Source organism: Larimichthys crocea, chromosome XVI, assembly GCF_000972845.2.
Source record: "Larimichthys crocea isolate SSNF chromosome XVI, L_crocea_2.0, whole genome shotgun sequence".
In the NCBI taxonomy this organism is placed as follows: Eukaryota; Metazoa; Chordata; class Actinopteri; family Sciaenidae; genus Larimichthys; species Larimichthys crocea.
In genome coordinates this window covers 19158010-19180476 of record NC_040026.1, presented here as the reverse complement: position 1 = coordinate 19180476, position 22467 = coordinate 19158010, and the positions used below count along the sequence as shown (strand labels likewise).

The 22467-nt window shown below is 41.8% G+C and overlaps 1 protein-coding gene across 3 annotated transcripts in view; it reads left to right on the top strand.

Annotated features, from left to right (window-relative positions):
* LOC104932610 (protocadherin-15) overlaps positions 1-22467 on the top strand; it is a 163715-nt gene that overhangs the window by 56824 nt on the left and 84424 nt on the right. For all 3 annotated transcript variants that reach the window (XM_027289595.1, XM_027289594.1, XM_019271968.2), the window contains 8 exons: positions 1142-1312; positions 7731-7839; positions 9499-9611; positions 11525-11731; positions 14893-15027; positions 16760-16909; positions 17032-17123; positions 18030-18131. In XM_027289595.1, coding sequence (XP_027145396.1) covers positions 1142-1312; positions 7731-7839; positions 9499-9611; positions 11525-11731; positions 14893-15027; positions 16760-16909; positions 17032-17123; positions 18030-18131 — 1079 coding nt within the window. The remainder of the gene's footprint in view (positions 1-1141; positions 1313-7730; positions 7840-9498; positions 9612-11524; positions 11732-14892; positions 15028-16759; positions 16910-17031; positions 17124-18029; positions 18132-22467) is intronic.

Below are 22467 nucleotides of genomic sequence, written 5' to 3'. Positions count from 1 at the left end.
GGTTTAACTAACTCACCTGAGAGCTAACATGTTGGTAGGAGATGATGGATGAATTTTTGGAACATTAGGTCTGATAAAATCCTGCCAGGTTATCGCCCAAGTTGGCTAAATGTAGCTAACGCTAAACCACCAGGTGTTTTGGTTTAATTGGGGACCTTGTTAACTGATGACCCGTCAGCCGATGCGTCTGTGGGTAAAAAACAGGAAAGTACAGAGTATTTTCCTGTTTTTTACCCATGTCATACGCTGGTAGCTTACCTGACAAGTCATACCGATAGATGTGTTCGTCTATCCCTTACCTGCTACATTGAGCAATAGGCTTACAATAGAAGGATAAAGTCTAAAACATAACAAGAGTATCATACCCTGTGTGTAACTAATTACATGCCTTACCTTTATTGATCCGGTATGGTAGAAAGTTGACAGTGGGGCACGTACGTGCAGAGCAGGAGTCGCAATAAATGGACGCGAGTCACTTGCAGGTTGGATGTTCTCGCGGGATTTCGAAATACCTCGATAATTCAGAAAAAAATGACCACGAAAAACAGAAAAGTAATTACTCAGAAAAACAGAATAAAAAAAATTGCCCAAAAAAACAGGAGACAAACAGGGTCACTCGTTGAACCACTACACCAACAGCGGTTCGCGTCCTCTCACAGGTGGTGTGTACCGGAATGAGAGCATCTTTGCCCGGGCAAAACCAAAGCTAAACTCTGGTACTGTCCTACGTCAATGCCCTTTGTTGAAAGGCTAGAGAAAAAAAAATTTAAATATGGATTTAACGTTAGCTAATATAGTATATCTCATACCTGGAAGAACCTCTGTAGCAAATGGACTAACTTAAACTTAGTTTTAAATGTGCCTATGTTAATAAATTACACCATAATTACACTGTTAGAGATTAAACTAACCGTACCTAAACATTTGCTGTTGAAGCTAGGAACAATCATTTATATTGAAACTAGTTATAAATGCATTGGAAGTCTAGTTTATTTGCTCTGGTTGTATAAATGGAGATAAAAGATGGTAAGTAAGGCTTTAATAGGTCCCAGCAGCTAAACCTAAAGATATACAAGTATGTAAATAAGAAAGTGTATCATCATCTACCAATACAATAAAACCCCTCTGTCTCTCTTTACAGGATCGAGCACCCTATCCAAGTGAACGCCGTACAGCCACCACCACTCTAACTGTGGATGTACTGGACGGTGATGACTTGGGTCCCATGTTTCTACCTTGCACGCTTGTGGGAAAGACCCGTGACTGCAGTCCCATCACATACAGGGCTAATGTACTGGAGCTGACAGACCCGGTAAGTGTGCTGTGCCTGTTATGTACATATATTATAATATACACACTGTATTGTATCTGTGTGTACAGTGCATGTTTGATGATGTTTTCCATCTGTGTGATGACGTGTACTGCTGTGTTTTTAACCATTTAAAGCTTATATTAAGTTTAATAGAGCTAAACTCTTCTGCCTATTTATACGTATCCATATTTAACTGTTTATAAAAAGATCTTGAAGAACTGATGCTGCTCCTGCATATCTACTGACTTCAGTAATATTACGCATACAGATTACAGACAGATGGTTTAATAACTCCTAAGGGAAGCTATCCAACTTTATTCTGGTAACTCCTAAACTGCTACAAAACGAGACTCGTTCTTTTACATCTCCGAGCTTTTACCTCGCCTGCAGTGACGGTAAAAATATGAAACATTCATTTCTTCATCTTGACATTTAAAACTTGTATCAGCGCAAACTAGCTGTCATGTAATTAGTGCAAAGGCTAAAACTCATCCACGTCTCGGAAATGTGCGCTCCTGCACATGTCCTCGAACTATATTCAGATTTCATGAGCAATTTGCTTAATTTGCAGCGACATTTCATTAATGATAAGGTGTTCTTCACATGATGTGGCCTGTAGAGATTTATATTTTTACGTCCAAACTATTTTTTTTTTTTAGAAAAATGTCATGTCCTGTTGATAAAACTTTAATTATCTATCGCAGAATGATGTTGCTGCAATTGAGAGGTAAGCCAGTGTATTTACTGACCCTGAGAGACTGTTTTGGACAAATAGTTGGAGTTAATCCGTGTTATTCCTGACAGGTTGTACTGTAAGTCTCTTGTATAGCGCTTTAAACGTGAGTCTACAACGCCGCGCTGTGTGTTTATGCTTACGAAGCCCTAATATATCATTTTGCGTTTGTATCTCTGGCGTTTAGCTGATGCTGTTATCCAGAGCGACGCACAATACCACTTTGTAAATGAGACAAAGTTGCTGCAGGCAAAATCCTCAACTCTGACAAGTCAGCAGAGCATTCATCCCTTAACACACACAGGCTCACGAGCACACACACACACACACACCCTTGATGGTGACAGGCTACAGTGCGTTCATGCCTTAACACCCTCCACATCCACCTACACACACACACATATACCCTTAACAGTGTCAAGCCAGTAGAGCAGTCATGCCTAACTGGACATTGTCTACTTCATCTCTTTGTTTATACTGAGATCTTTGTCAAACGTGCACACACACACACACACACACACACACACACACACACACATGCTCAGTTCCAGACAGACTTCACACCTCTCTCCCTTTCTAATCTTTCCTCCCTCAGACATACACTCTCACTGGGCACACACACACACACACACACAGTTTTCTCCAAGCCAGGAGAGACACAGTGTGGAACAACAGGAGTAAATCAACTTTACACCTTGTGGTTTTGAGAAGGAGCAAGTGTACGCAGACAAGGACAGGGTTTACGATGTAGGAGCAGCGGCGGGGGGAATCAAGGAGGGAGATAGAGAGAAGCAGAGGCAGACACACTGAAAAGTTATGTCGGGGAAAATCCTTGAGGGGGGTTTTAAAATCCGAGACGATGCTTAAAACACCTCGCATCAAGCACACAAGGATCGTTTCTCACTTGTCAATTTGCTCCTAGTACACAGCTTGCCGCTGACTCCAGATGCTTCACTGATTTCAGGATCTATAATCTTACAACATAGCGCAGCGGTAAAGAAAAATGGGATCATTCAGACAAGTGGAAGGTTCTCCTTCACGTGACACCGTGATCCCGGGCTCACTGTATAGGAGTCGGTTGTTAGTTTATAGCTCATGTGTAGGAGACCTGATGACTCTTTCCACAGCACACATTTTGATGTACATCATAGCACAACACGAAACTTAAAATGAATGATGATGATGTATTTTTGCCAGTTACAGGCCTCTTGCATTGTAAATGCTGGCTCACTGACATGGCTTAATTGGTTTGTGATAATATTATTAGGTACAACTCGCTTCGCCTGCAATGACAAGTCAAAATGTATGCCGGTGTTGTAGTCAAGACCAGATAAACCGAGACTTTGAGTGCTTGAGACCAGGTAAAGTTAGGTAATCTTAATCTCCATGCATTTTTATCTGAAGGACAAGTGGAAATATGTGTTTTGTGTACATAAAAAATTGGAAAAATCAACCACCTCCAGTTTAAACAAGGCACCCAAAAAGTTTGAAGGCTTTGCAGACAACAAGTCCTTGTGCAAGGATTTTTCTCTTTTCTTTCTTTCTTCTTCTTTCTTTTTCTTTTTGACAGTGGTAGTTCCAGAGGAGGCTTGCTACAGTTTGACTGGAATCAAAAGTGAAAGAACTGAAGAGCTACTGTAGCATAAACAGCAATATCCACTATAGCTCAACAGATAAGAAAAGAGAGAGAGAGAGAGAGACTCACATGCAGATAAAAACACCTGAAAACCAAAGGGAAGAAATGTCACGGGAAATGTGAAATGCATCGAAGAAAACCAAAGGTGTTTTTTTTTGTTTTTTTCCCCTCACGTGACCGTTTTAACTAAACTGTTTCAGGTAAATGCCAACAGTCTGATCTCACCCATTAGGTCCGCCTCATTGCACCTCTCTCTATTCAAAGCAGCCGCCTCTCAGGAGCCCCTTTGATTGATTAAGACGAGACTTTGAAGCCATCCAACATGACATTCTGCTCGAATGAACCCTGATATATGTGTATATATATAGTGAGTGTAGTTTACACTGAGGGTTTGCTCCTCCCCAAAGCTTCCTAGATGAATGGATGGATGGATGGATAGGATATTTGAGATGTGACGAGAGCGGTGGAAACACAGAATAAGTGTTAAAGTGCAGCAAAGAGCTGTTGCTGTGCCGTGCCGTGAGAAAGGCGAGCAGGTGATGTGAGGAGAGGAATGAACGAGGAGGCGAGAGTCAAGGCACCGTAATAGTTTGAGTCCTAATCAGACTGATAAGATATGACAACCTCAGAGCCTCCGAGCCAACATAACTATTCTCTCTCTGTCTTCCTCCCTCCCTCCTGCACACACACACACACATACACACACACACACACACACCTAGATACTAGTCATTTATGCCAAGGAGTTGGCTGTCAGGCCACGTTCACACATCCACTTCATAAAGCGTCGCTGCCTCTGCAGCTCAGAAATGTATGGCTGCAAGGAACACATAGACTTATTGATATACAAAACAGTAAACGACTCCCTAAAGAGCTGAGCACTCCTTTAGTTCGACGTGACGTCAGACTGGTTAATAACCTGCTGCAAACTGCATTTAAAAGGAACAGAGCATGAAGGAATAGGGCACTACACATCCCAACTTTACTTTGCAGGACTGTGACTTTGCAGCACTGCGGTGCACTGCGTTGTGGAAATGGCAATCCCTTTTTTTTTTTTTATGTGATAGGGGAGTGCTGTGTCTCTGTTGCACCACGAGGAACGTATCTTAGTGGTTGACACAGAGTCTCACCTGACCATAAGACACCCTCGGCGGGTTTTTCTCTCCTTTTATTGATCTCTGGGATCAGCCACCTGCCTGCACAGCTGCTGTTCATTTGCTCATTAGTTCCCCATGTATATATATATATATATCTATATATTATATACTATATTATATTATATCTATATTATACACACACACACACACACACACATTTGCCTGCTGCTGTTGCCTAGTTGTTGTCTGAGTCATTCATGTCAGCTTGCTACCTGTTGCTCATATTCTACCTGCTGATTCAGCTCACCTGATCCTGCCAGCTTGCATGTTTTTTTTGACAGTAAGCCTTGAAAGCCCAGTGACTAAAGAGGCTTTTAACACGGCCTGCCCAGCTTGTTTTATGTGCTTGGAGAGATATTTCGGGGCCTGTATCATGAAGTGAGTTCAGTTTTTGTCTGGCTCTTCTCGAGTTATCTGGTTTGACTATTTGTAATTGTAACTAACTGATCTCGCACGGTTTATGAACTCGCACTAGTAACCACAATTGTTTCCAAGTGAGGACCATAAACGGTATAAAGAATGGATGTTGGATTTGAACGGCGCCCACCTGTCAATCAAATCAAGTCAATCAATCAAAGCAGCCACACTGTTATTATGCATAATTTGAAGTCTTTGAACAGATGAGTTAAATAGAAATTCAGACTCAGTTAAATTAACTAAAAAACTGTTTTTTGTACCAGGCTGTAAACATGTTTATTTCTGCTGTGAAGTTGGACATATTAACATGGGGACTTATGGAAACTGACTTACTTCTGGAGCCAGCCTCAAGTGGACGCTTAAGGAACTGCCACGATGGCGTCACTTCCCAGCCACGGAAGTTTTCTGCTTCGTCATGACATGCACAGGGGACAACGACAAAAAATGTACTGTACAGTTCCTGTTAGAGCTGAAATGATTAGTTGTTTAATCAGATCAGTTAACATAAAGTTAATTAGCATAAAATATAGAAGAGAAAGCAGTCACTGGATTTTTTTTTTCTTGTCCTCTTAGTGGCTTTAGCTTTGAACTGTTTAAAGAAAACAAGCCCTTTTAATACATACACTTGATATGTAATGTTTTTTTAAGAAAATACGTTTGTGGAAAGCCGCCATCGTTAGTGCCGTTAACGACTGTGAAGTGCTGTTCACTGTTCAAAGAAGTGCTGCGTGTTAAACAACTATTCAGCCTTTTCAATAGGTACAAGTTCAAATAAAAACTCAGTGTGACAGAAGGCGGTCAGACTCTCCATGGGGTGGATGATCCATGCGTTTAAGGATCAAACGAGCTGCTTTGAAATGGATCAGGTCATTCAGCAAATTCTATATATAAATTCATTCGCTTTAATCCTCAGTTAGAGATGAGCTCATTGCATAAAGGTCACTGTAACAGACCAGCTTGAGCAGGTTACTTCTATGTTTTATTAAAGGAGCCATTATTTAGTTGAATTGCTGCTGGTGAGCCGTCTTGTAAAGGCCATCAATGTTATTATCAGTGACTGTGATTATTCGCAGTATCAGAAACTACATCAGTGCCTATTGTTGGGGTGAATGATACTGTCTAGTGTCATTTTTGAGCTTTTCTAGTTGTTGTTGTCCATTGTGAAGCGGCGTCGACAACAAAAATACAAAAATGGCCGTATCAGTGTCTTTCTTTGACTCCCTCTTTCTTCTTGGCTGCATTTACATCTCTCTCTGCTCCGTGTTTACCCTGACCTCCTGACAGATTCATCTCCCACCCATATATTTACACCCTCTTTTACTCCACTTCATTACTCGCCATAACTTCTTCTCCGCCCGCGACTCCCTCCGCTCCCCTCCCCGGTGACAGCCAACAGGAGATATAACTCTATGATGGCTAGTAGATTTTAAGTGCTGCATGACAGGAGTGGTGCTAAAGTATTGTATCATAGCAGGTGTATGAGCGTATTATAGTGTGTGTGTGTGTAGGCAGGCAGGCATGTGCTGATGCATTCATGCACATTTGGGAATACGTGCAGTCTTGTCGGTGTGCTTGCCTTGGGCATTTTACAGCTTTAGAGGTTGTAGGGTCTATTCTATATACGTGTACATGTAATGTTTCTCCCATTAGGGGCATCTACAGCCCACACCCCAGCATATTATTCTATTATAAGTCAACATTATAGCCTGGCCGCACTCGCATACGAATGCATCAGCTCCTGCAGTTGTATGTGTGTGTAGACATTTATATAGACAATAAATATACACAATAGAAATGGGTCCTAATTGTTGTTCTGTGTGTTTCCAACCCATTTTCTTCTTTTGGCACATACAGTAAATAGCTTTTTATGTGTGGGTGGTTCACGTGCATGCATGCTCTAGATGTGATTTAAAGCATGCGGCGGTGTGTTCTGCAGCACTCTCACTCGCTTTGCTGAAAGGCTCCGAGCCTGTTGGACAGACCACCAAGACAAAAATCTTTTTTACTGTTGCTCGAAGCAGTAGCTGTTTTTGTTAGTTTACCAGCATTCCTGATAAACTGCGATGGATCGAACAGTTTAACAGGATGGAAGTGATTTCTGTGACACAAATGAAAGCCGGCGCTGTCGGTGAAACGGTTGAAAATGTTCTGAGTTTGCTTGTTCACAGTCAGAATAAAACACACAAAGTAATGCCGTGTTCATGTACCGCGCAAAGCTGTTACCGTGCACCACTGTGGTGTAAGTTCCTAATTACTGTATTTAGAAGGTTAAGAGTGTGGCGGCTCTAGCCGCACAAACTGGTCTTCATCTCTCCTGTTGCTGTTTAGAAATGTTCATGCTCTGTTGTTGCTTATGTTTTATCATTTAGTCCTTTTAGAACTTTGTGACCTCATTCTGTCATACGTCTTATACCAAGTAAACCTTCTTCTTCTTTAATAGATGTGCTCTAATGTTCTGCTTGGTTCTGTTTCCAGATTAAAGTGAGTCCCCTCAATGTGACTCCACCCATTCAAGCTGTGGACCAAGACAGGAACATACAACCTCCCTCTGACAGGCCGGGGATACTATACACCATCCTCATTGGTAGGTTTATTTTTTGGGGGGGGAGTTATGTGGCAATATTTACACTGTGAGAATATACATTAATGTAACATCCACAGAATTAGATTGTTGTAGGCATTGTTGTAAGTCAATAAGCAGGATTGCTAAATTGCAGTATGTGCCATATGTGCAAAATATGTGATGTCAAAGCTTCATTTGTCAAATATTTAAATGATGAACATGAACAGTTTCTTAATTCTCTTATGCCCGATGTTATTTAATTTGATGCATGAAACTTTAAGAAAAAAATTAAACAAAATGCCGGAAACAACAAGAATATTCCAAACTTCTTTCCTCCTGAGTTAACCCTGATGGGCCTCCCCAAAAAGAAATCCTCATTTGACAGACCGTTTACCTACAACAACAGAGCTAACCCAGTGATTCAAACTGACATCAGCACATCTGTTCACGGACGGCTTCACAGAACCAAATCTAGTCAAATGCAGATCTGTGGTCTCGGGGCTCCTTAGGCCCGGGGCTTAATTGTTAGTGAAGGATTATAAGGTTTTTTGAGGAAGGCACTTAAATGTTTAGGTGCAGGATTAACTCAGGAGGGGTAAGGATGTATGTGAGGTATTTGTTAAGCAGCGTTTTGCAAAATCAAAGAGGTTGTGACTCTGACTGTTTCTGTCACAAGAAAACCATTGATTTTCATTCATGGAGATCTGCATAGTGAAATAACAGCAGAGAGCCAGGGTCGTCCATTAATCAGATGATCGGCGGTTCAATACCCAGCTTCACCAAGATTGCTCCTGAAGGCTGCGCCATCGTCGTGTCAATGTGCGTGAATGATAAGCTCTCAAAACCTTGCACGCCATCAGAGTATGAACGGGTGAACGAGATATATAGTGTACAAGCGCCTCGAGTGGTTGGAAGACTAGAAAGAAGCTATATAAATGCAGTACATTTACCATAACACAGACGTGATTGCATTTCAGTCTCCTCCTGTGAGACAAATCTGTCTCCTGAGTAAGGATTATGAAAGACGGTGTCATAGGGCAACAAAAAAAAAACAATTTGAAAACGCAGAATAAAGAAGAAATAAAGTTGTTTATAAGATGGTGGCCTTCATCAAACTACACATAAACAGTGGTTGACAATTCCTCAGGACAACAACGTTATTTTAAAGTGGAACTGCGTTTACCGAGGCCTTGATTCGTAGACACGAGGGCATACCTTAAGAAAGAAGCGCTCGCACACACACACACATCCATAACCGGCTCTGCAGGGAGGACAATCATGCTGGTTTTGTGCACATGTGTGTGTGTGTGTTGTTGCTCCTCTCTCCAGACCTTGATTTCCCTGCTGAGCAATGCACCATCCCAAAGCACCGTATACAGTATGTATGTATGTGTGATGTGTGTGTGTGTGCATCCCCACCTGTGGAGAGCCAAGATGAGAAAACTGGGAGCATTAGCCATGCCTTTCTGTCTCCCCCCTCTCCTCCTCCTTGTCTCTTTTTATACTCTGAACTTATATTGATTCTTTAACCAATTACTGATGTCTCTCCTTCTCGCTCTCTCTCACACACACACACACTCTCTACCCTACATTTAATATTTTGTTTTTACCCTGCTTGCACTGTTTGTGTCTCATTGCCTGCTCTCTCTCTATCTCTCTCTCTATCTATCTCTCGTTCAGGCAAGCCAGAGTCCTATGCAGAATATTTCAGTCTGAACAGAACCACAGCGGAGCTCCTGCTACTGAAGCCCATCGATAGGGAACTCTACCGCAGATTTGATCTGGTTATTAAGGTGAGAAATGCGGGGGGGCTGCAAACATGGGAGGTTTAATTTGATTTAGCATGTTTCTCACAGAAACAGCAATCCACCCCCCCTCCCCTGCTCCCTCAGTGTGCAGTACTTTTTCTTTACAGCCTTTAACCCTCAAATATCCATCAAGCTGTTAATCAATAAAATCTGTAAAGTTAAATGAAGACTAAACGTTCCCCACTTGATGTATTTATTTGGTGCTTCCTGGCTTCTGTCATTTGAAAGCACCCTCTGAACACACTTAATGCCTGTAATTCTCATGCTGTGTGAAGGTGTTTTTGTCTCAATTAGGCCAGTAATGGAATTACACCACCGAGCATACATCAGCTTTCTGCTCTGCTGAAAGTGAAAATGGAATTTTTCCTCCACTGGATGCTTTTGCTGTAGTTAAAAGTCTGCGTGCGTCCGCGTATGTAAGTGTACAGACATCAGCGTTTGCAAAATGACTTTATATTTACGTTTAGGATGGTAAAGCTGATGGATCCAACATGAACTAATGGATGATGCGAGGAGGAGGAGGAGGGAGAGCAAAAACAGCAACAAGAACGAGTAGATGAAAATTGCAAACAGAAAATAGGTTACCTAATGGATAGTACGGAGATTTAGACAGAGAAACACACAAGTATAGAGGCAATTATGAAGACGTGTAGTGTGTTTTAGACTGTCAGGCTTCAGCTAATGTGGGCGTGGGAGAGATGAACAGGAGGCACAGGAGGCAAGGATGGAGATACGTGAACAAAGATACCGTGTGAGGTGAATCTGAGTCACATCTTAAGACACATATCGTTATGACTGTGGATATCAATATCTCAGAGGTCCATCGAGAATAATACCATGTCAAGTTGTTGGTGAGGAGGTAGAGCCGAGCGTCGTTCATTGGAGGAGGTAAGATATGGCTGTACAAGGGCATCCAAGTAGGTTGGTGATCAGCAGCGTAACGTGACCCTTTGGGTTGATTGTAAACCAGGCATGCCACCGCGTTCAGGATCATCTGGAGAGGTTTTCCTGTGCAGGCTGGGAAGACCGTCAGGAGGGCGTTACAGTAATAGAGTTGTGAGATTACCACAGCCTGTATTAGTAGTTGGGTAGCACGTTGAGTCAAGTAAGACCTGACTTTTCTTACTGTATGTTGTGACGTGCAAAGCAGCACGCTGGGCAACTGAGGTGACATGATTAGAGAAGGTTACCCTGTTGGGGGCGAGGCATAGGGAGTCAAGACTTTCTTGTTTGAGTACAAGCTTTTACCAAGTCTTGCTTTCCTGATGTCAAATTGATTCCGGTTTCCTCTCTATCAGATTAGCAAAATCCATTTTTTGATTTACTTCATTTTCACACGAAAAGTTTAATTTCACACCGAGCTGATTTTTTTAAAAGAAGTAGAAGGACGAGCAGCTCCTCGCTCTGAGAAAAAGCTCTGGCGGTATTTGAATTGAAAGAACAGCAAGTTTCTAAAGAAGCCGGAGGTAATTGATGCTGTAATTATTACAGTGGGTAGAATGAGCAGTGCTGTAAGAGTGCTGGTGAAAAAAAAATTTAAAAAATCACTCTACCTCCCCAAGAGGAATAAATTGAGTCTGAATGAGGCTTCAGTAGTACTTTGAGGTGAAGGTCAACTACTTTGAATTTAACCTCCACTGCACACAGTTCTTTAGTTTAGTCCATGAAAAAGCAAAATCTTGATAGAAGATAGTTACACAAAAAGTGACAGATTGATGAAAATGTCAAAAAATGACATGTATTAGTGATGTCAGAATTAATCTGTCTGCTATCTTACTACATAATATTGGAGGAATTGTCATTAAATAGCACTTCACCAGCAGCAGCAGCGTGAGTACAGCAGGCGAAGCACAGCGGCGAATATAATCATTTGTATTCTCTCTCCTCCTTTTTTCCAGGCAGAGCAGGACAACGGTCACCCCTTGCCAGCTTTCGCCAACCTCCAAATCGAAGTCCTGGATGAAAACAACCAGGCGCCCTACTTCCTGGAGACCGGTTACCATGGCTACGTCAGTGAGGCATCACCAGTGGGGACCACGATAGCGACCAATGCCAGCCTGTCTGCACCGCTGGCCATCATAGCCCTGGATAACGATGTGGAGGAGGTGAGGATAAAAGCATACAGAGCTGTCATTAAATTAAGACGATTACAGTTCTGATGATTCGGATTGTTATGAATAAATACAGGTTATCAAAATATTCTGGCTTTAATATACAAATGGCTTTTTTTGCCTTGTGCAAGTGAATTTTTAATATTCACAAAAACATTATGCAGGTTTTTCTGTTCCCATTCAAGTAACTACAAGATATTTTATGTGTGTTTTATTTTGTAGCCCTCTACCTTTAAGTCACTAATATGTTCTGCTGCATCTGCTTCCTCTGTAGCTGACAGCCAATATGACGCCTGTAGGTACCGGCTGTGTTTGCTCCTTTTTTTTTTTCTCTTTCTGAATTCTCAGAAGCTTTGCCTGGTTGAATCTAACGGTGACTGTGCTTTTGAGGACAAAAAACCTGAGCTGGTTCGCTTAATGCTGCAACTTTCCATTCTCGTGCAGCGGACGTTCATTTTACAGTGATAACGCTGGTAGATTTAGTCCCTGAAACGTGTGTTAACTTTTGATTTCTTCGTTTTAGAATGCAGCTGTGGCCCACTAGTTAATTAAGCGAACATTACCTCCACTGTGAAGTAAAAAAAAAACCGGCTTCGCACCATAAATAAGAACCCTGTAAAGAGATCTTTAAATATGCATTCAGTAAAAAGTTAGCCATGCATGCCAACCTCCAAGGCTGGAAATGAAGCCAATGCGGAAGTGTCCCGTTCATGGGAACTGTACTGACCCGTTCAGATTATATTAAGGCTTAAAGTTATGCATATTTTAAAATGTGGCTGCTTTGATTGACAGGTAGGTGATGTACAGATGGCTTATTAGAGCACCCAGGTGTCATTTGGCCCAACTTGGATCTGCTGATGATCCATTACTGATATTTATATATATTACCCATGAGGAAGAAGCAGCACAGCCGATGTGGTAATGGCACATCAGCATGAGCATGAGCGTCCTTATACTGCCACTGATCAGAGCAGACAGCAGACTGCTCTGTTGTTTTCAATTTTTGAAAGCTTAATAAATAAATAAATGAAAAGACACAACCTTCCAAACACTCTAGTTGTCGAGCATCACTTCTGCTATAGCCACAAGCACACTGCTGCAACGTGAAGACAAATCGAAAGCTTGGCAGGCTCGTCGTGCCTCGTCATGGTCGCTAAGGTGTAGTGCCGTCCTGTTTGGAGGTGGGGTTTAACCAACGTCCTGGTATGTGCTTAATAAGAAAATAATCATTTAGGAACTTTCCTAATCCGTCCATATATAAAATGACCATCTCAAGTATGTGAGCAGACCAATCCCTGTCATCACATACAATTAATTGACAATGTAAACAGAACCAGCAGCGCAGTGACTGTATTTAAAGAGGAGGTGCCTCGCGGAAACGACGGCTCGAGCCGTTTCAGCTCTTCCCTTTCTTGTTTCCTACTGAATCTCTACTTTGTGCCTCGCTTGCAGTGTGTGAAGTGCCCTATCTCATTTCCCTGTGAATCTGGATAATAAAACCATTCGCTCTTAAATTGCCTCTCGGTGATAATGTAAGAATTTACAGTGCTGCAACATTGTTATCGCTGATGCATTCCCAAGAGCTTAGTTTGTTTAAGATGTGGCATGGGCACTTTGACGAAAAACAAGCTTTGGTTCATTGCACAGCAGGGAATGGGCTTAGTGGGGATAATGTGTGTGTTTCTGTGTGTTCCTCTGACTCTTGAGACTGTGTGTGTGTGTGTGTCGCTTGCTATACATTGGAGTTATTTTAAATATTGCTAACCCCGGCCCTTTCCTCCAGCATTAAGCACCAACAATGATGATTAGTCCTAATTGTTTTTTGTGCTGCCCTTCAATTCTATTTATGTTTGTGCATATGACTGTGAGTGTGTGTCCTCAACTCTGCGTGTGTGTGTGTGTGTGTGTGTGTGTTTATTTATGACTCAATATCCACACTGGCTACATCGACAATATTATCAGCACCCCTACCCTGCTGAGCCAGCCTTATCTGGAATGAGAGCTCACACACACACACACACACACACCTAGACAGCACACACACAGAGGAGGTGACTGTGTGGGTATTGTCAGGGGAGGACTTGGATGAGGATTGCCTCTCCATCATGGAGTATGCCACACACATTTAAACACACACACACACACACACACACTCACAGAGGCTTCTTAGGAGAATTTTTATGTCAAGAAAACCTTGGAGGTTTTTCATTCACCTTCTCCCGTCGAAGCACTTCTTTGCTCTCAGCTGTTTTGCATATGGAAGCATTTTCAGCATTTATGCTGATGTTTTTATTTATACCACTTTACTTTTAATTTGTCAAAGATAATAAAATATATACATGGAGAAAGAGAACAAACGCATGCTTCTTATTATTGTGTCATCTGCTCTTTTGTTCAATCACTGTTTGTTCATCAAGCTCCTAAAATCTAAGTGTATTCCTTCGATTGAACCAATGGAGGCATCGTCATTTCAACACATAGTTGTTGTTGCTAAGAGCGCAGCTGTTTTATCCGCTTTAACCAGACCAAGAGTTCGTCACCTCGGATAGTACGCTTCGTTTGGGCGGGTAGGAAAGCTCATCCATACTCTTGGTGCGGACCAAACATGCAAACTCTGGTCCGCCTGAAAACATGGGCCTCGGTTCGCTTGCAGGTGAAACCCTGGTGTGAAATGCAAACTGACTACCCAGCGAACCGAAGAGAGGAAGCGGCACACAGTAGAGCGCAACATGCTCGATGCCGCCTCTGCCTCGCCTGCTGCTCGTACTGGGCAGCGTCTTGTGAAAACCCAATTAAGGTCTGAACAGCAGAATAAAAACAGAAAGCGTATGAGTGCATAAATTTGGCGTTGCTCCATAGTTTGTTTTTGTTGTAAACAAGCCAGCTGAAGGGGATGGATTTTTTTTTTCAGTACTGGCCAATCGATGAGCCGACTTTTCTTTTTCCTCATACCTTTTGTTGTAACTGCATGACGTTGTCCAGGCGGTTTGGTCCACTCCAGTGTGCAGTGTGAAAGTAAAGCAAACCAAATAAAAGTGTTTCAGCATTCCCTGCCCAATTGAAGCAAGTCGGACAATTAAAGCTCAAGGAATGAAGATCAGTATTGTAATATTTTTCTCTGTTCCTCTAAAACATCTTTCTTTTCTCTCCAACAGACCAAAGATCCTCAGCTGGAGCTATCATTGGACAGCTACACTCATGTTTTCTCTGTATCCACCACTGGAATCAGAAGATATGTCACGCTGGTGCAGCCACTGGACAGAGAGACACAAGACTCCTATACATTCACGGTACGCTGAAGCCTCGGCTATGTGTGCATTCCATGCAGTGAAAGAGTGAAGGGGAGAGATACCTCTGAATTCATTTGAATAACTTAACCTCAAATCAGAGACCTTTTGATAAAACTGTAGCACTGGCCTCGGAAATAAGACTCTTATCTAGAGAGGCGGTGAAAACGGGGAAACGACACAGGAGGAGTGAAAGAAGACAAGAGGAGGGAAGAGGTAGTGGTGGGTTTGGAAGCATATGCACCTGTAGCTCTGTGAAGTCAGTCATATTTTAAGCCTAATTTACAAAGTGTGGAGGGAGAGGAGGAGGAAAAAAGGGAGCGTTAAAGGTGAGAAAGAGGAACAAATTTCAAAATAAAAGAGCAGGAGGTTAGAGAGAAAAGAAACAATGGACATATTTTTCAGCCTTCGAGCCAGTACTTACTTCTTCCAGAGCTCAGTGCAGACACAGAGTAGAGAATGAGGCTTATTAGAGCGGTTGCTGTTCCTCTGTGTTTGCCTCTTCCCATCAGTTTCCATGCTTTTGACTGTCTCTTTGTTCCTCCTCCACTCCACTTTCCCCTTTTCCTCCTCCTCTCGTTTATTGTCCCTCGTCTTCTTCTTTTACTCTCCGTTTCATTTAACCACAATCTAATTCAGCCGCTCCGTTTTCAGTCGAGCACAGAGAAGAGGGCCGCCCGTTGCCAAGCACATATGATGTGCAGCGTTGTTACTTCATAAAAACGGTCTGTTATCTGTCAGGTTCAGCCCGGTAACGCTGGCGATGTGTGTGCGGGCCTGTTTTCTGAGAGTGCAGCATATTGTGCGAGTTTTTTGAGAACACGCAGATAGTTTCGAAGTTAAAGATGGAACACGAGGAAGGTCTGGTGTATTGATTGAAAGGCAGAGGTGTACAGTAATCATCATGAAAGCCTTGCAGGAGAAATTAAACTGCGGGAGGAGAGAGAGAGATAGAGAGAGAGCGAGCTATGAGACATGGAGGATGATTTTCATTTAAAGGAGAGTCAATCAACTTCTTGGCAGATGAGCCTGTGGAGAAGATTGGTATCGGCGAAAGAGCTTCTGCTGATATTCGCTATGGACGCTTTCAAAAAACAAAATGGAGAAATGTATGTTTTAGTTGTGAACTGCTTTTTATTGGAAGAGAGGAGTCACTGAAGGAAGAACGAGGAAAGCAAAATACAAAACAACATATAATTGGTCCTGAACTTTTAAAATTTGTTTTATACAAAAGCATGAACACAAGAATGTGTAACAGGGTTAAAAATAAATATGACATTAAGGCAAATAAAAACATGTAGAATTAGATTTAATTCATGTCAGACAGCCTGAATATTTAATTTCATACTGTCTGGAGCATGGAGGTGTATTGTGAGGAAAATTGTGTGTAGGTGAAATTAAATATAGAGGAGACAGCCGCAGCAGATTACGTCAGAGAGTTTCAAGAGTTTTCTGTTGCACCCACCAAAACATATAAATAAAGCCAGAACAGGGAGTTGGATTGAAAACGTACTCAACCCTAAAAGAAACAAGGAAACAAGCAGACACTATGAAGATGTCAAAGACGTATCGATTACACAGTCCTCCCACCTCGGGATTCTCAAATGTACCTTTTTGTTGCTCGACCGAGTGTAACATTCTCAACAAGGTTTTATTGTATTTAATCTTTGCTGTTGTCAGAAAAGTACAGTACACGTTATATTTCATCCTCTCCTGTTTGTCTCCATCTCTTCAGCTTTTAGCGTCCGACGGCGTCCAGCAAAGCGATCCGGTTACCGTGACGATAACAGTGTTGGACGCCAACGACAACACCCCGACTTTTGCCAACGTGTCTTATCATGTCAACCTGTTCACTGATATGATGCCTGGAGAAACAGTGTTACAGGTACACGCTGTCCAAGCATTAAAACATGTGTAGTGTTGCACGTTAGTATCTGACATACTTTCATAAATTAAGCATTTATGGTATAAGTGTGTATTTGAGTGTGTTTGTGTGTCTCTTTTCAGCTGTCAGCAGTCGACTTTGATGCAGGTCCCAATGGTCAGGTCACCTATCGGATCTTAGTTGGTGACCAGGGACATTTTCTGATTGGCAACAGGTAAATATAATTATAAATATTTAACAATATGTAGAACTGTATCTATAAATATAGAGTATATTGTTATATTTAAATTAGAATGTTAAAGGAAGAGTTTTATATCTAGAGTTTGGTGAGAACATTTAGATCACTCTCATGTCTGCACATTAAATTTGAACCTACCGTCAGTTAGCTTAGCTTAGCATAAAGACTGAGAACAAAGGGAAACAGCTAGCCTGTCCTTGTCCATAGGTGAAAAAACAAAACACCCACCAGCAGCTCTAAAAGTTCTCTTCACCGGAGGCGTTTCAGAGTTTCACGTCTATATTAATCAGCAGAGCTGTCAACAAAGGCTGCATAACAGGGCATGTTTTCACTTGCACTATTTATGCACATGTCTCTCAAGTCACAAGTTATATTTAGCTTAAAAAGAAACAAGCTGCAGATTTATGGGGGAGTTATATGACTGATTCATAAGGCAGTTAACAGAGACCGACCCTCTGCAAGACAGAGAATACACATATTTACCGTTCTTCAATGGAAGAAGAAGAGAAGAAAGAGAAGGAGTGCTGCTGTTTGGGTTTTTGGGTATGACGGCAGATAAGCTTGTAAAATGACAGAAATATGCCTCAGTTAATGGATGTATAGATTTCTGTGGTTTGGTTTGAGGTCTTTAGTGTTGTTGTTGTTTTTGTTAATAATGATGATATCAAATTGCATGAGACCCATTTATCAGGGTCGCATTAATAAAATCATAATAAGTAGCTGTCACAGACGTTGAAGGTCATTGATGAGACGTTCATTGGCCTGTGAAGGATTATGTGAAGAAACAACAACAACAAAAACAATCTATCTTTCTCTGTAATAATCTTAAAAAAAAAACATTGTTAATTTGAATGATCATGTAATACTGAACTGTTTTGACAGCACCGGGATCATTACTATAGCACCAGGTGTTGTGCTCACCGTCGGCCGGAGCTACGCTTTGACTGTCGAAGCTATGGACAATGGGCCTGCCCCTCACAGAAGGTAAGGGTCTTGCTCGCTGTCCATCTGTCTGACTGAAATCAGATTTCTAGAGGCTTTCACACTCTTACAGCACTCTTCATCCCTCCCTCTTCATTTCTCTTTTTCCCGGCAATTCTCACCATCTTTTCACAATTTCCAGGTGTGCCGGTTTCAATTTTAGAAAATCATATTGTTTCGTATTGGACAATGGCAGGTACGAAGACTGAAAGTGCGAGAAAGGACGGAGAAAACGAAAAAGAGTAAAGCAGAAATCAGGGAATGAAATGTTGCCTTGTTACTAGTTAACATGTCAGCGAGGAACAGGAAGTAAATTATCATGTCTGCATTTCAGAGACTGACTTGATAAGAAGATCTCCTCTGCGTCCTGTTCCCCATCTCCTGCTTCATCCCACCTTCATGGATTAAATTATTAAGGAGCCATAACTTTCACAAACTCCGGCTATTGCCCAACGTGGGTTACTCCGTAGGAAAAGCAGCTGCTCCTAATATTTTATAAACTCTGTGTATTGATTGGATAGTTTAAAGTCTGGCAGAGAGCAGGTCAATTGTGAAATTTTACTCTTGGCAATTACCGTGCAATATTTGAGAACAGAAGCGAATCCAGCCATCAATCGTTTACCCGCCAGAACACCGTCAATCTACATCGCTCCACATATTGATGTAGCAGCTGCATCGGCAGAGACTTTGATTCCTTTAGTGTTTTTTTTTTTTGTTGTTTTTTTTTGCAACACCGTGCTTCAAACTCGACTCCAGAAACATTGGGACTTGGTGGGAGCGTGCCATATGCTTTTGCAGGTTTCAGAAAACAAGCATCAAATACATCTTGTCCCTCTTTTGATTTTCCTCCACGTTTTCTTGTCTTCTTCCATATCGTTTTATGCAGACACACACAAGGACAGCAAAATATGTGAGAAATTGGAAACGATGAAAAAACAAAAACAAAAGCCATACAATCTGAGCTATGGCACCAGCCGGAACAACAGCCTGTTGTTTGCTGATACTCGGAGCACTCTTGGGTGCAGTTCTTTGTGTTTTGCACTTTGGAATATCTCAACAAAAGGATAAATTAACACTGCAATGTCCTTGTGGAAAGGACAAACAAGCCAAGTCCTGCTTTTCAAACAAGAAGCGGAGAACAAAAGCAAAGCTGAGTCGCATACACACAGGAACATTTAATAAAAAGTGTACTATCTTAAAAAGGCACAATCCTGCACTGAGGCAACAATCACACTTTTCTGGGTTCGTATAAGCTGAGACGTCAAAGGGGAATATTCCTCCCTCCCTTAATTATTGATGTGTTTACATCAGGAAGTCACTGAATAGTCAGGTGTTTAATTCAGTGGCCAACGGAGGAGACGTCTGTTCATCAGTCTCCTGACAAAAACGTAATCAGATGTAATCATCTGAGCTGGCTCGTGGTTAAATGTTCAAATCGAGGAAAGCGTTTGAACGTTTTGCACAGAACAGTGTGTTCATCAGCGGTTCCCTTCCCCATGCGAGCAGAGTCAACTCCACACTCACACACTCGTTGCTGCTCTTAGAAGCCACTTCAGGTAAAAGTGTTCGTGCCTTTAATGTAAATTTAAAACTCTGGCCCGCCGAGCTGACCTGAAAGAACTAGTGCTGACAAAGGCAGATTAAAAAAAAAAAAGAGTACTCCACTGAATTAGCATTGCACTCCTGTAACATTTTGGGACTCACAGTGGATTATTTCAAAATAATATCACAATATCATTTTTCTATTCGGTTTATCTATTTATTTTTTTTAATACCACCCATCCTCTTCCTTGTCAAAGCCTTCATGTGTGTGATGTCGCCTTGAGCCGCTACCTTTTAAACAGAGATAAGGAGCAGGTTGCAGAGGTCTGGTGAGCTCAGTTGTTTTCAACTCCCAACAACTGCAGATTATTTTTGTAGTCTTCAACCACAACCGTCACTTGAGGCGATTTATCAGACTTTTTAGCGCAGCTCCTCTGGAGCCGCAGAATACTTTTCAAGACCTGTAAACAGACTTTGATGTGTAAAATCGCTCGAGCCTCCTTTTTAATTCTTCAGGACTGGAGTTAAAAGCTGTATTTGAACACACCAGCAAAGGTCATCTAGTACCCAGGGTGCTAGACACACCACAAAAACTAGGGCTGACTGTCAGCCACAGATGCTTTATGATGGTAAAATGGGGGACTGTTGGCTTGGAGTGCCAGTGATTGTGTTTAAGGTGACCTACTGAGCTTGTTGTAATGTCACAATGCCGGATATTGAACGTGGTCAAAGATCTTGGAGCACCAGGGGTGCGTTGGTGCTCCGGGCTTCCAGTTCAGGGTGGCTTGGTGCACAGTTAACTGAACTAACTAACTAGTGGCAGCTAGCTACTTTTAAAGTATCTAAAAACTCTGTAAATCACAGAGAGTTGAGGCAGAGCAGCTGGAGGACATCAGAGGGAAAAAACAGAAAATATCTTCTACATAAAATATGATCCAGTTTCACCAAAATCAGTGAATAAAGTTATAAAAGTTGTGGGTTTCAGTCAGGCCTGCCCCCCAGAAACAGTTTTTTGAACTGTGATTCATGCAAAGCTACTCTACTAAAGTCAGAGAACAGAAATATAGAGCTGGAAATAAGCATAATAGATCCCCTTTAAGCGAATCCATGGATTTTGCCAACCTCAGTGACTGCACTCAAAGCTACTCCACGGTGTGCCTAAATGTTTTTGCACATTCACACAATTTTCACTAATATACACACCGGATAGCTTGCATGTGGGTGTGTTACGAAGGAGAGCAGTAGCAGACTGAGGTGGGCAAAACACAGTAAAGTTCAGAGGAGATAGGACTGAATTTCCATCTGCCTTGTTTTAGCCAATACCAATCTCATTGAAATATGCCTTGATCGGCCCCAGCACTTATCGGCTTGGGACATCTCTAATGAAAACTAATAATTGAATGCTCTGAAACCTCTCAGCATCTCAAGCACCCAAAAGTCAAAGCTTTATGAAACAACACAAATGAAATTTGCTCCAACCATTGGCTCGTGGGCCCTCCTCCGGTTTATCCAAACTAAATCAATCTACCGTGTCTAATAAATCGATTCAGTGTCACAAACAGATAATACTTTAAGTGTGGAACAAACATGATTAGCGTGGCTTACCTATATCTGTATCACAATGCAGTGGATTGCTCCCTCCACAATGTTTGCCAGTCATCGTAAAAAGCTAGAATCCTCTCCCACCTCACGTTTGACTCCAGCGTTGTAGCTGCCAAATCAATACAGAATGTGAACCACTGCAGATTGAGGTGGTTTCAGTGATTGGCTCACAGATTGTCCCCAAATTTCCCCAGGCCCCCTGTTTATCTCAGCTGAAAGCATAACCCGCATAACAAATCAATATCTATCTCTGCCACGTGATTTATTAGAACTATGGGGTTAGGACCCGGCATCTTAATAGTGGGCACCAATAAGACGTGAGTGGCAGAATTTTTTAATGATCTCACCCTTGAGATGCATGTTTCATTCAGAGTAGAAGTGCTTTTGCATGGCCTAGATAGACTTACCCTAGAATACTAAAAAAAACAGTTTATGCTTGGGCATTGCCAGAAACAACAGATGAGATAAGATAATATGTTAGATAAATAGCCAAGATAAAGAGATCATTTTGCACTGTACCCTCGGAGGCATGTAGTAAAATATGGATGTGGTTCAAAGTCATTGTTTGCGAGTTGCAAGCATTTATTTATTTATTTTTAACAATGTAATCAAGTTACTCCATCCATATTACTCATATCACTTACTTTACTTTTGTTACTTGGCCCAGTTCTGTCAAAGGCGCCTTTTCAAACAGCTCCAAATTCTCTGCACACCCACATGACAGCTGTGTTTGAAACACACAATGATACATAAAGATGAACAAGTTCAGTTTGGAGGGGCTTTATTATTTATTATCATGTATTAATTCGATTATTGTGAACAACAGTGACAGTAAGTCCAAGTGTTCACACACCTTCCTCCCTAAATAAAACAAGATGAGACCACAAGTCCTTTATAAACCTCGTGTTAAGGCTGCATTCACGCAGAATCACATGTTGTGGCGAGTCACTGCAGGGTTGAGGGGTGTGCGAAACAACCAAGAAATAACATTTCGCTGACTAACCGGCTTTCTAGATGCCGATGCTCGCTCACTCTCATTCACCTTCTCTGTCTCTAGACCAATGCCCGCTCTATCCTTCTCAAACCATCGGACGCAAACCAAATGAAACTTCTTCGTCTCGCTATTTTGCAGCGTAAATTGCGAACCAGACCCAGATTTAGAAGCTGGGTACATGAGATAAACTAAACCAGAACA